At 43.0% G+C, this 12,678-nt stretch overlaps 2 protein-coding genes across 7 annotated transcripts; one reads left to right on the top strand and one right to left on the bottom strand.

The window, feature by feature from the left end:
- Window positions 1-1,286: 1,286 nt before the first annotated feature.
- On the bottom strand, window positions 1,287-8,147 carry LOC103722547 (protein RETICULATA-RELATED 1, chloroplastic-like). Of its 6 annotated transcripts, none has more exons than XR_015974483.2 (10): window positions 7,961-8,113; window positions 6,738-7,582; window positions 6,543-6,641; window positions 6,233-6,453; window positions 5,418-5,487; window positions 5,148-5,227; window positions 3,888-3,952; window positions 3,478-3,523; window positions 3,194-3,389; window positions 1,287-1,593 (listed from the first exon to the last, which is right to left on the bottom strand). XR_015974483.2 is itself a non-coding variant. In XM_008813143.6 (9 exons), exons 2-8 carry the CDS (start codon window positions 7,389-7,391, stop codon window positions 3,196-3,198), a joined length of 1,383 nt encoding a protein of 460 aa, XP_008811365.1. In that variant the 5' UTR covers window positions 7,392-7,582; window positions 7,819-8,113; the 3' UTR covers window positions 1,287-1,593; window positions 3,194-3,195. The 6 variants fall into 6 exon arrangements, 3 of the variants coding, with proteins under 3 accessions (XP_008811365.1, XP_008811366.1, XP_088569884.1); XR_015974482.2 differs by having other exon boundaries at window positions 7,819-8,111; XR_015974481.2 differs by having other exon boundaries at window positions 3,478-3,494; window positions 6,738-8,142.
- An 885-nt stretch (window positions 8,148-9,032) lies between these two features.
- On the top strand, window positions 9,033-11,567 carry CRR2 (Tetratricopeptide repeat (TPR)-like superfamily protein). The gene has a single exon (XM_008813148.6). The coding sequence runs from the start codon at window positions 9,325-9,327 to the stop codon at window positions 11,350-11,352; it is 2,028 nt and encodes a 675-aa protein (XP_008811370.4). The 5' UTR covers window positions 9,033-9,324; the 3' UTR covers window positions 11,353-11,567.
- The last annotated feature ends 1,111 nt before the right edge of the window (window positions 11,568-12,678 follow it).

The following is a 12,678-nucleotide window of genomic DNA, read 5'->3' as shown; positions in this document are numbered from 1 at the left end:
GCATGGAAAGCCGCCTACCCCTCGACATGGACAACCAAGTCCACCGCACAAGCCGCTGGCATCACCCGCCACCACCACCTTTTCAACGGCATATGCCTCCACGGCACTCGCCCCCTCCATCTCACAAGCCGCCGCCGCCATCTCACAGTTGCCGGTCTCTCATGGACAGCCATCACAGCCGCACATGAATCCTCCACCTCACTACAAACACTCACCATCAGACTGTAGGCAACCACCACCGCAGCACGCCACAGCCGCCACTACAGAAGGCTTCGTATTGTTTTGTCCTTTAAGTCTTTCCTGCGGTGGGCTTTCTTTGGGCTGGGGTTTTAGGTAATCATCTCAGTCGCTTAAGGGTTGGGCCGGTCATGCACGGAAGCCCTCCACCTCATCACAGACACCCACACCCACCTCTGCCTTTGCCGGTACCTCCATATGGGCACCCGTAACCGCACTGCAGGCAGCGACCACCGCCACCTTGTGGAAACCCCAAAACTTGGCCCAAGCATCCAGGACGGCAGCATAGGCAACCTCCCCAGCACAGGCAGTCTCCACCTCCACCTCCCCCTCCCCGGGGACATACACCACCCTGTCACGGGCAACCACCACCTCCTCATGATGGCACACCGCCACCAGCATCACCCAACCATGGACTCAACCCTCCATCTCACAGCCCCCCACCACCACATCATGCTTACCCACTACCACAGTTCCAGGCCGCGGCCGCCGCCGCCGCCATCTCAGAGTCTGCCCCAACCTCACCATGGGCATCCTCCTCCACTGCAGAAATACACACAACCTGAATAAGGGCAGCCATCGCGTCCGCCCCAGATGCCATCGCCACCATCTCCGTACCAACTGAACTGCCACCGCCACCGCCACTGAATCCGTAGAAGCTAGGAACACGGTCATGACTCATAAGCTGGCAAGATGGTCCTATACGCCCCTTGAAACAGATGCAAGCTATTCCATGCATGCCTGAACTGGTCCTCTCTTCCGTCTTCTGCGGGAAACATGCAAGAAAGACTCTTTCTACGCTAAACAAATTGCTTCCAGCAGATTGTACGGTAAGAATTGATCTGCGTGGCATCTGCACTGATAAATGAGTTTCTTTTTCAAGAAAATAAGAATGCAAAAAATAATGGCACACCGATATAGCCATTCACATAATAACCAGCAGCAACAACAAACAGTAGCTAAATACTAACAGCAGCACCAAATACAATAATTTATATGTAAACCATGAGCTGAATAAATCGTGAATATTGTGGGAACAAATCATAAGATTCATGAAACGTACATAAATTAATTAATAGCCTGAGAATTTTTCAGAGAACATCTCGGTCAATGTATAAATGACGAATAATTCAAGATTTTACCAATAATTTGAAGAATATTGTTAATACTTGTTATGATAAAAAGCATACTTGTAACACCAGCATGACTAGCAATTCTACTTTTTGGCTACAAATGAAAATGATGAAGCCGCAACTTTCTCATCATCCATCTCCACGAAGAAGCTGCCGTACGGAAGAGCATTTATTCAGAAACTAGCATCTGGTTATACTTCGCATGGAACGTGAGCACACTCCCCTGAAAGAAGTGGAAATAATCTTAAAACCAAAGGCAACAAGATACCATTACAGAAGGAAATCCATGCAACATTAGCTTCTTCAGACACAGGCAACGCCTCAAGGCTCAACCAACTACCACTTTAATTAAGGATAATCCCTGCAAGCGTGCAGGTTTCTGTTGTGTAAACAAGTATCTAAGCAATGCTATAAGCATTTAAATATGAATTTGCATAGTACATTGTGAATGTAATTGTGCATTGTGAGAGTTGATGATCTTATGGGAAAGGGAAATAAAGTTCCTTCAAGTCTACTTCTGGCACTGTAATGTTGCAGTCATGCATGCTACCATGTATATTAAAAACAGGATTGAAGACTTGCATTCAGTGCCTGGTTATGGCCTTCAATCCCGCCCAACCAATAGAAACATGGATTGATCACAATCTTGGGGTGAACTGAGAATTCTAACATCCATGCACATGATTTTCTCAATTTGAAAGTTTTGCCCCATCAATTTTCTGATGGGGAAAGACTACAAATATTGAAGTCATCATTTACGGTACTTATTTGTTAAAGTCTTAATATAACCAAGAATGTCATGCTAACCTGGTCTAATTTTTTCCTTCTGTTTTCTTATTCTGTTATTCTTCAGTGTTTTAGAGATCTTCACACTACAAAATTCTGCATCTTGAACTTTCACCTCATTAATTATGTGCCATTAACAAAAGTATTGCACCTTATTAGTCTTGATGAACTGAAGGAACACAAATTCATAACAGAGAGCAAATTTTCTGACGGGGGTTATGAATGGCATCAAGCTTATATATATCATGTCAAAATCATTTATGGGAGCCACAATTGTTGGATCTAACTTAGTTTAATTTGAATAGAATCAAAATAGTGTCAGTTTTTAGGCCTGTCTACAGAAAGCATCACACCCCAAACATATTTGAAAACAGGAAAAATGTAACCAAGATACGAAATTTCTAGGGCCTTCTAAATGGAAATATCAGAAGCGTAAAAGGCATGCATGTTACAAAAGGCAAGGCCAAAATGTGTACAAAAAACTATACAATTCCAGTTGAGATATGCCTAAATTATGGTCAGCTCCACACATTAACTATTTACACTTCAACTATCATCCAAAGGAAATCCTCAGACACAGCAAACACTAGAGAGATGTATGAAGAACAGGACAAAGGTCAAAGTATAAAATATAAAAAAGATTGTCTGCTCACAAAATACAGCTTAGCTATACGCAAATAACAATTAATGCAGTTCCCTTTCCCTTTAGTATTGATGGATGTGCTGAGTATGTTCCCCTGACTTAAAAGGTTCTAGATACCCTTTGTAAGCAGTAAAAAATTGGGAAGGCAAGCGAGATGCTTATTCATCTGTCTACTGATGAAACAGTGACAATTAACAGAAGAATGGCTGAAACTTAACATTATGATTATTACAACAATAACTGACAGCAGAAGCAACTTCTTCTGTATACATGCCTATAATGCAAGAGCTTGTTCTTGGTAGTTAAAAAAACTGGACACAAACATGAAGTCATATATGTTGAAGTCCACACATATAAAATGTAACGTAGCCCAAATAGTATTGCACAGACTTACCATCACTGAACACCACTCCACCTAGCCCAATCCACAAACTGCATTCCCCCGTAAATGTTGTTGGCAAAGCGAACACCGACTGTGAAAGCCATTGCAACAGGAGGGACACGTCTGGCTAAAGGTGATGCCTCAGCCAGGCGTTCTAATCCATTAATGATCTGGTAGCGAGTATTAGAAGAAACAGCAAGAAACACCCCTGAAAATCAGAAACAGAGATCTAAGATTGACCATGCTTGTTTTAAGAAACATCTCTTAATGCTGGCTATGTACATTGCATGACTTACCGAAGACTTAGGAAAACCTGAGTAGAGCAGCAATATATTCCATCAGCTAAAGCAGTAATAGTGAACCAATTATTTTATCAAGTAAAATCAACTGTTCTCTGGATGCAATATTTCTAAGTCGGGATCTAATGATATGTTCGTAATAATTCTATGCATACATCCACAAAACTATTTCAAGAAATGATTATGACGTAGACATCTCCGCATCTTAATGAACTAAAGAAAGAAAAATACAGCAACTAGGAGCACAAAATGAATCCAAAATCCTGTGTCAGTGTATGAGAGCATACCATTACTGCAAACTTAATTGCTCATGAGTAAATTCACAAAGTGGCTTCAATACTTGTTATAGCAGTATAAAATGCATGTGTTTTGATTCAAGTGATATAATGCATTGGTGTTAGACATACCCCATAGAGCAGCACTTTTAACAAGAGGAGGAACAGGAATATCTTCCTCTGATTTCTTTACACTCCTGACAAAATACAAAAGGAAATTTTGCAATGAACATCGTAGCCCAAAAAAAAAGTATCCTGCAAAATGACTGAATAGAGACAACAATGGAGAACCGTCGACAAGTGTCTTGTAAATCATGGACAAGATGAAGAAGTGTCTCTATAGACAATTTTACTGTGCACACGTAAAATCAATGTGCTGTTTTTTTCCTTCAAAGCAAATATCTGCAGTGTTTTGATGTCAACAGTAAAATTTTATGTACTCAGACTTGAATTTCATGCCTACAATGTATGCAAGCTGTTGGAAATGGAACTTCATATATTTTATTTCCTCAAGTTTTGCTGAAGCTCAGAGTATCCTCAAGTTCAGCATTCATGCACACAACCTATCATTTGCATGGTCCAATTTTATTGCATGATGATAAAAGGAGGTCTGTTGATGCCAGTTACAATGTATAATACAAAAAACCAGGCATGAAACATTAGATGAAGCATTAAATTAAGCTAAGGAGCGGTGGAAGGAGTAGGAAGTGACTGGAAAGGCTATTGATTCACAGAATTTTGGATACCACAAATCACCTACTCATTGGATAGACTTATTTGACGGGTGGATGTGGTTGAAGACTATCTAACTCAACAACCAACAGGTCAACCCCTTAAACATGCCAATGGGACTTCGATCCACCAGTTGGCACATGCCTCCTCAATGTTTGTTCTGAGAAAGGTTCCAATTTCAATCGGAAAGACATTCTCACCTTATAGTTCTTGTTGATTACAAAATAAAAATAAAATAAAAATAAAAACAAAAGACACTCTCTAACGTGCAACTCGAATAGCAGTTCCAGTTTATAATTGAAGCATCTCATCAATATCATAGCTGAGCATCCAAAATCCCAACAAAGCCAGATTTAAATCACATTAGCAAGAATGATTCTTGGGTGGAATTTTTGTGTTGGTGACATCATATAACCTTTTCCCACTTATAATAGGTGCACCACTGCTTTTTCCTCTTAAAATTGCACCACTTTTCATGAAACCAAACCAGAGGGAGAGTAAGAGTGAGTGACTGTGTTTGTGTGTGCGTGAAGATGGCATTGCAGTATATGAATATGCCAAAGTTGCATGATATTAACAGATTCATTAAAATTTCATTGCATTGCATGATATTAACAGATTCATTAAAATTTCATGGCATGAACAGATTATAGAATTTACCGTTTGGCAGTCATAATCAAATTGGCAATGCCTTGCCCTATGATACCACATGCAAATCCAACTGAACCATATAAAAGACCCTGTATCAAAAACATGTAAGTTCAATTTCTTGCATCATAAATATATAAAGCCAACTAATGCCATCAAAACCATTTAAGCATGAATATGTGAAAACAAAATGTGCCGACTCTGAAAACTCCAAATCCAATATTTCAAAAAATTGAACAACAAATGTGTGAAAAACTTCTGTTGTTGATGATACTATAACACCTTGTAAAAGTAAGTTCCAATCCGTTGATGAACTGAAAATTTGCATCCTGGTCTTTCAGCTTCAAAAACACTGCATCAAACATTCAGGAAATAGTTAAGTAGTTTTAAGGGAATATGGCCAATGCCTAGTACAAGAAGAACATTGAGACCTGTTTAATTTAGATAAGCCAAAGAGGGAAGTTACAAAATCAAAGTCTCAAGGTGAGTTCAAGCCATACTGCAGGTGATCCAGCAGTGAGATTTGCTATTTTCAGGGCATAGCTCAAATAAAGTTCGCCCAGCAAAGAGAAATTATGATCAGATTGCCAGCTGATTAGAAATTTAGTTTCTTATAAATCTTAAATCATCCAATGAAGTCCTAATCTATGGAAGCTAATAACTGAAAGCTAGAGTCATCTTGTAGCTGAAACCCCATGTCATCGTTTGTTAAAAAAGAGGCAGTTTGTAATATAAAACTTAGCATGTACATGTCTACTTATGTACATATGGCACAACTTTTTGGAACACTCAAGGAATACTGAAGAGTCTTAGGTTCTCTGTGATATCAAGTCTTAAAAAATAACTGATCTTCAGTTACATAATATAATAAACTACTCATCAAGATTACTGAATAAGTCTGTCATTAGATGAGAGTTACTTTCAACTACACATCCAACAATAACAGATTAAACTACTATTCAATTACCATTATCTGCACAGCTGAAAGAGATTTAAAAGATATAAAATGATTCTTAGACCATTCTTGTTCAATAACCACGTCAAATGATGATGATGTAGCTCAGAAAATGATAGAAACAAAATCGGTTACCGCGTACCTGCTAGGCAGAGCTCCATAAGATCGTGTTATGCATCCAAAAAATCCTTGTGAAGCAGATGGCTGCCCAATGCGTGCGTATGGTGCTAACATACCCACTAAAGCAACATTAACAACTATACCTACCACAAGATCTGCAGCATACAACTCAAACTCTGCCCAGAAATCCTTGCCCCTCTTTTGAACTTCAGCAAATGTTGCACAACAAGAGTCAATAATTATCTGCATTGAATAAGAAGAAAAGGTAATAACAACTCAAATACTCTTAGGAGTCTATCCAAGCACATCACAGGGAATACAATGTAACTGACCTCTGTGCCAACTTTAAAAAGGAAGGATGGATCAGCAAGCATTCGGTTCCGGAGGAGTGAGCAGGACTTCATTGCAAAACCTAGAGGCCAAGCTGATGCCTTCAATTTGACAGTGAAAGGTTAAATTACTTTAAACATTGAAAACTCTTATGATAAGATGTGAAGCCATTTTCTTGCCAAATAATGAAGAAATACCTGCAATCCCAAGTATCTCAAAAGAAGTACTTTTTGGATCCCTACAGTTTTTGCAGCTTCTAACATGTCGGGAGGCAGACTGGCCCCCTGCTTCTCTGCCTCTCTGATCACTTCACTGAACTTTAGTATTGGCCCAAACTCATCCTCTTCTCTGTTATTGTTTTCGTGATCACCATCATTTCTGCCACCATCACCTCCCCATCGGCCCGGTGGAAATTTTCCATTACCACCAGATCCATCAGGATGATCCATGCCTCCATTTCCAAAATCAAGGTTTGGATGATCGTTTGATTCCAGAACCCTAGCTTCCTTTTTTAAAGAGACATCACCTCCCTCCTGTGGAATAGTGATTGACGTATCCGTGGAATTTGCTTCGATGGGATGCTGCAACTCACTCCTGATCTCAAAGCCCCATTTCCTCTTCTTCGAGCAAACACCACCTCCACTTCTCTCAACTCTAAAAGAAGCTGGAAAGGTGGTCGTTTTCAAAAACAAACTGCACTCAGCAGCAGCAGGAATTCTTTCAAACCCAAATCCCCTAACCTCGACTCCTCCTTTCCTACTCTGGCTACTCCAAAATTTGATGCCAGCAGAGCCATCACCATGTAAATAAGTGGAATTATACAATCCAAAGTTAGAACAAGAAAACGCCATCAGATTCCCTGGCCGACCTATATATCTTCACCTAAAGCACACCACTGTGTTGAACCCTCAGTATCTTGCTGGACGAACTCGCAATGACAGCTTTCTTGATTCAAGAAAACCTACAAATTTGTGTTGACAGAAAGGAAGGGCACAAGTTGCCTTGCTTAATATTGAAGAAGCAGGATCGGTCGCACAAAAACCTAGGATTTGCAAGATAGAGAGGAACAACTTGTTTCAATCATTGTTGAAATACCTAAGAATAGTGAGATTTATGAAGCCAAGAAACTGGGAAAGAAAAACAAACAAGCAGAATTACAAACTAGGAGATCTGAGCACGCAGAAGAGCCCAAAAGCTTCAAAATTAAAAAAATGCATATGCTCGAGAGTACTGATTCTTATCCGATGAGATTCGGGATAGAGGTGAAAAGAATCCTACTAAGTGTTCGGGCTTGATCGACCGACCGCCTCGCACTTTTTCTGTCCCGAGAAAGATCCTTCGGGAACTAATAATGGAGGAGGATAAGACAGGACCGGAATGGAATCGATCGATTAGAGACAGGCTATTGGATTTACTCAACTGTAGGCAATGGGAGACGGAGAGCGAGGGAGAAGCGGCGTCGTGGAATGGAGCAAGGGATAGGTATCTCAGTCCCGCGCGCCGCCGCTCCTCCACTCGCTGCGTCCACGCGGCGGGCGGGGATCTTGGGTTTTGGGTCGGTGGTTTGCATCACGATTCACGCGTGCGCATCGAAGCCATTGTATGATGGCACGTGAGGGAGCCGGACCTGATCTTTGTCGTGTTTGTGGGGACGCGATTGGGTCGAGCACGTGTCCCGCGTCAGGGAGCATGAAAAGGACAACCAAGCACTCACGCGTGCCTATTTTTAGGATAATAAACCATCAAATAAATTCAAACATAAAAAGGATTGAAGCGGGCTGCTTAGTTAATCAATTGCATAGATACGGTCTGTGAGCCCAGTTTACGTGTTCTGATAACGATGGCCATTGATCACCTTGGTGTTGCTTAATCGGTGTGCATTGACCTTTTTCTCTCTCCCTTCTATTCTATCAAATTTTTATTATTCTTTTTCAAAAATGATATTACAATAATTATCTCGTAGCAGGAGCTGAAGCTGTATCAATAAAGCTCGTTAAATTCACGGTATGGTCAAACATACTTACAATCAACTAGTTTTTTTAACTTTGTCAATCCCTTGGTGAAGACAAATGCACAATGGACGCATTTCAGTCTAAAACATTCCAATTTCTTTTTTCTTAGGATTAGTCCGAAAGAATAACCAAACAATATAAAATCTAGCACAAAATTTGCAGACCGGACCATGTGCAGCTCTCCATCAAATTCTATCGACCAATGGGACAATATATAATCACCAGAGTTCCTTTCCATCCGTTTAATATCCATCTCTACATTATCTCAAGTATCAAAAATGTTTTATTCACAGCAAAATATATTGACCAGCAGCACAAACTCAGTCCTGTCTTATTACAAAGTACAACGTGGTCATCATTACTTGTCCCTGTGATTAAATAATTCTAGCTCCAGCTTGAATCGGCCCCGCACATTTGTAATGGATACGGCCGCATACGTCTCTTATCGCTCATCCCGACCCGACTCTTGCACTTACAGCCAATTTCTCCCTCCTGCAAGCGTGTCCTATGAATGTATGTGTATGTGTATATATGTATGTATATGTATGTATGTATGTGCGTATATTTTTAAAGTCATCCAAGCTATTTGCTCTGCTTGCCTCCGGAGAAATCCGCTCCACCTCCACCTCTTCTTCGTTTCCGCGGCAGTACGATTCCTCCAAAGGACGCCATCTGATCTCTGAAACCTGTAACTCCGGGGAAATCCAAGCTATTTCCGACCGCTCACTCCAAACGGGACAAAACCGCGAAGTATCTCAGAATTCTGGCACAGATGCTTGCTTCTTGCTCTCACCCATCCCTTCTTCAACTCTCTCTTCCTCCAAAACCTCCGCAACTCCAGCTCTACTCACACTCCCCTCCACTTCTCTCCTTCAAAACCGTGTCCTGCATCAACTCCTCCTTCCAAGCTCCCTCGCAGCGCGCCCCTTCCAGCACCAGCCGCAGCAGTACCAGCACCAGCAGCTACAACCATATGATCCAATCCCTATGCAAGCAGGGAAACCTCAAACAAGCCCTCCAGCTCCTCCCCCTGGAACCCAAACCCACCCAGCGAACCTACGAAGCCCTCATCCTCGCCTGCACCCACCGAAACGCCCGGCCCTACGGACCGATCGTCCACCACCACCTCATCGAGAACGGCTTCGACCAGGATCCCTTCCTCTCCACAAAACTCATCGACATGTACTCGCAGTTCGGCTCCCTGGACAACGCCCGCGACGTGTTCGACAAAACGCATGTGAAAACCATCTTCGTATGGAACGCTCTGCTGAAGGCCCTTGCGCTGGCCGATGCGGCCGAGGAGGCCCTCTCCCTGTTTCACGAAATGGGCGGGGCCGGAGTTCCGCCGGACAGCTTTACTTACTCCCACGCGCTCAAGGCTTGCATCGCTTCCTCGTCCCGTCCGTCGCTGGCTTTCGACAGAGTGAGGCAGATCCATGGCCACATCTACCGACACGGATTCGGGTCTACCATCTACGTGGCGACGACTCTCGTCGATTGCTATGCGAAGCTGGGGTCCGTTTTGTATTCACGGCGAGTGTTTGATGGGATGCTCGCGAGGAATGTCGTTTCATGGAGTGCCATGATTGCCTGCTATGCAAAGAATGAGCGCCCTTTGGATGCATTGGAGCTGTTTCGGGAGATGATGCTGAGGGACCCTGATGCGATCCCCAATGCCGTTACCATGGTCAGTGTTCTTCAAGCTTGTGCTGGTTTGGCTGCACTTGGACAGGGGAGGCTCGTCCACGCTTACGTCCTTCGAAGGGGACTCGATTCCATTATAACGGTGGTCAATGCTTTGATCGCGATGTATGCAAAATGCGGAAGCCTGGAGACTGCGCGTCGAGTTTTTGATGGGATGATTGGTCGGAGAGATGTTGTATCGTGGAATTCTATGATTTCAGGTTATGGAATCTACGGCTTTGGCGGTAGAGCGATCCGGGTCTTTGAGGCTATGATCGGTTCCGGGATATCACCAAGTCCTATTACGTTTGTGAGTGTGCTGGGCGCTTGCAGCCATGCCGGGCTCGTGAAGGAAGGAAAGAGACTGTTCGAGTCGATGGCCCTGGTGCATGGTGTCGCACCTCGATCGGAGCACTATGCTTGCATGGTGGATCTCCTCGGCCGTGCTGGCCGGTTAGATGAAGCAGCTAGGATCATAGAAGGGATGCGAATCGAACCAGGTCCCACTGTTTGGGGTTCTCTTCTTGGAGCTTGTCGGATCCATGGTCGCGCAGAGCTTGGGGAGAGGGCATGCGCTCGCCTGTTTGAACTCGAGCCCATGAATGCCGGGAACTACGTACTTCTAGCTGATATATATGCAGATGCTGGGATGTGGGAGGAAGTGAGCAGGGTAAAGAGGCTTCTGGAATCACGGGGGCTGCAGAAGATGCCAGGATGCAGCTGGATCGAGGTGAAGAAGAAGATGCACTCATTTGTGTCTGTAGATGAAATGAATCCGCAGGTCGAACAGCTTCAAGCTTTGCTGGCTCGGCTGGTGAAGGACATGAAGGATAAAGGTTACGTCCCCAATACTAAAGTTGTTCTTTATGATCTAGATCAGGAGGAGAAGGAGCGGATTCTGCTAGGTCACAGTGAGAAGCTGGCTCTGGCTTTTGGCCTCATAAATAGTGGTCATGGAGAAGTAATTAGGATCACGAAGAACCTAAGGTTGTGCGAGGATTGCCATTCGGTCACGAAGTTCGTTTCAAAATTTGCAAAGAGAGAGATTCTTGTGAGAGATGTGAATCGATTCCACCATTTTAAAGATGGTGTCTGTTCTTGTTTGGATTATTGGTAAGCTGGATAACGTCTCGTCTTCGAGAGATGATCCAGAGGTGTACAGCACCGGGTTATGACTTGAAACTAGATACTAGGATCTGTATAGAGAACATTTGATTTGAAACCGTAGTTTTTCGGTTTATCAGCATTATCTAGTTGTTACTATTTATGCCACAGAATGCAGTGTAAACATGCAACCGTCACTTACATGAAGATTTTTTCTTGTGCAGCATATCTTTAAATTCTTTCGAATAATACATTACAGATATGACCATTAAAAAGCAAAAGGACTAGAATCGCTTTCATAATTTTATCTTTATTTAGCATTACAAAGAAGTTCCTCGCGCAGGAGCATGTGGACTTCCGAATCCATAGTTGGTCTTTTATTCTTGACTTCTTCCAAGCAAGAGAGACTGCTATCTTCTCTGCTTGCTTGCAACCGAACTGCCCGCAGCCTCTGCGACCCATGACTCCTCTCCACTCTCCAATTTTCCCTTATCATCACTCCTTGGACCGCCTCTTCCTCATTAACCATCCAAGTTGAAACCCTGCTCCCCTTCGTCTCCAGAAGCACGACTCCACAGCCATCGACATCAACCTTTGCGGTGATTGGTGGAGAGGAAAAGGATCCTGGTCGAAGACGTCGTCGATGAGGTTGTGGTGGACGATCGGTCGGTAAGAAGCGGGCGTTTTCTTCTAGTAAAATCTCTTCTAACAGCTGGGCATAAAAAAAAAATAGAGAAAAATGGGAGGAAAATAACAATATGTTCGTTGTTTATTGTTCGTCAACCCAGGGACTTGTGCTGGTGATTTTCCTTCGGCCACGACGGTGAGTGTGAGGACTGGAAGATGGACGGATGGAGGGTTGGAAGGAGGGGTCAGGAGAAGCATCCATTTCCCAATGTCGAAAGTCTACTACTGACGTAAAAATAACGATATGTTCGTTGTGCAGGGTCCAAATGAATGATTCTGCATGTCGCCTTTTGCCCTTTCCCTGGGTGGGAGATGCAAAAGCTGCAACAACAATGAAAATAGGAGGTTGTACTCGAGATTTCAAGGCCCTCCTGGATCATATGCTTCTATGCTTCAATAAGCATGATAATCCTCCCTCGCATATCTTGGGGTCCTCCTAAGTGTGGACCTTAATCACTTCTCGTAGGTGGAGAAGAAATGTTTCTTCCCATTGTTTCAGAGTGGCGTCAGGAGCAATGCTATACTAACCATCCTGCCCCGAAGTCATATGCCAATTCAAAGGGGGCAATGAAAATACAACACTAATTATTTTTTTTTTCTCTAGATTCCATCTGTTTTGAGTGTTCTTTAAAAATAAAAGCATGATGTTCCC

Source organism: Phoenix dactylifera, chromosome 17, assembly GCF_051530095.1.
Source record: "Phoenix dactylifera cultivar Ajwa chromosome 17, Ajwa_hap1_PhDact_Kaust_v1.1, whole genome shotgun sequence".
In the NCBI taxonomy this organism is placed as follows: Eukaryota; Viridiplantae; Streptophyta; class Magnoliopsida; order Arecales; family Arecaceae; genus Phoenix; species Phoenix dactylifera.
This window is presented reverse-complemented; position numbering and strand designations above follow the sequence as displayed.

Coding starts and splice junctions, on each gene's coding strand:
- LOC103722547 (XM_088713758.2), bottom strand. CDS start 7,391: ATGGCGTTTTCTTGTTCTAACTTTGGATTGTATAATTCCACTTATTTA. Junction 6,642..6,737: donor TGAGATACTTGGGATTGCAG/GTATTTCTTCAT, acceptor GTCAAATTGAAG/GCATCAGCTTGGCCTCTAGG. Junction 3,953..5,147: donor TTGATTATGACTGCCAAACG/GTAAATTCTATA, acceptor GTATTTTGTCAG/GAGTGTAAAGAAATCAGAGG.
- CRR2 (XM_008813148.6), top strand. CDS start 9,325: ATGCTTGCTTCTTGCTCTCACCCATCCCTTCTTCAACTCTCTCTTCCT.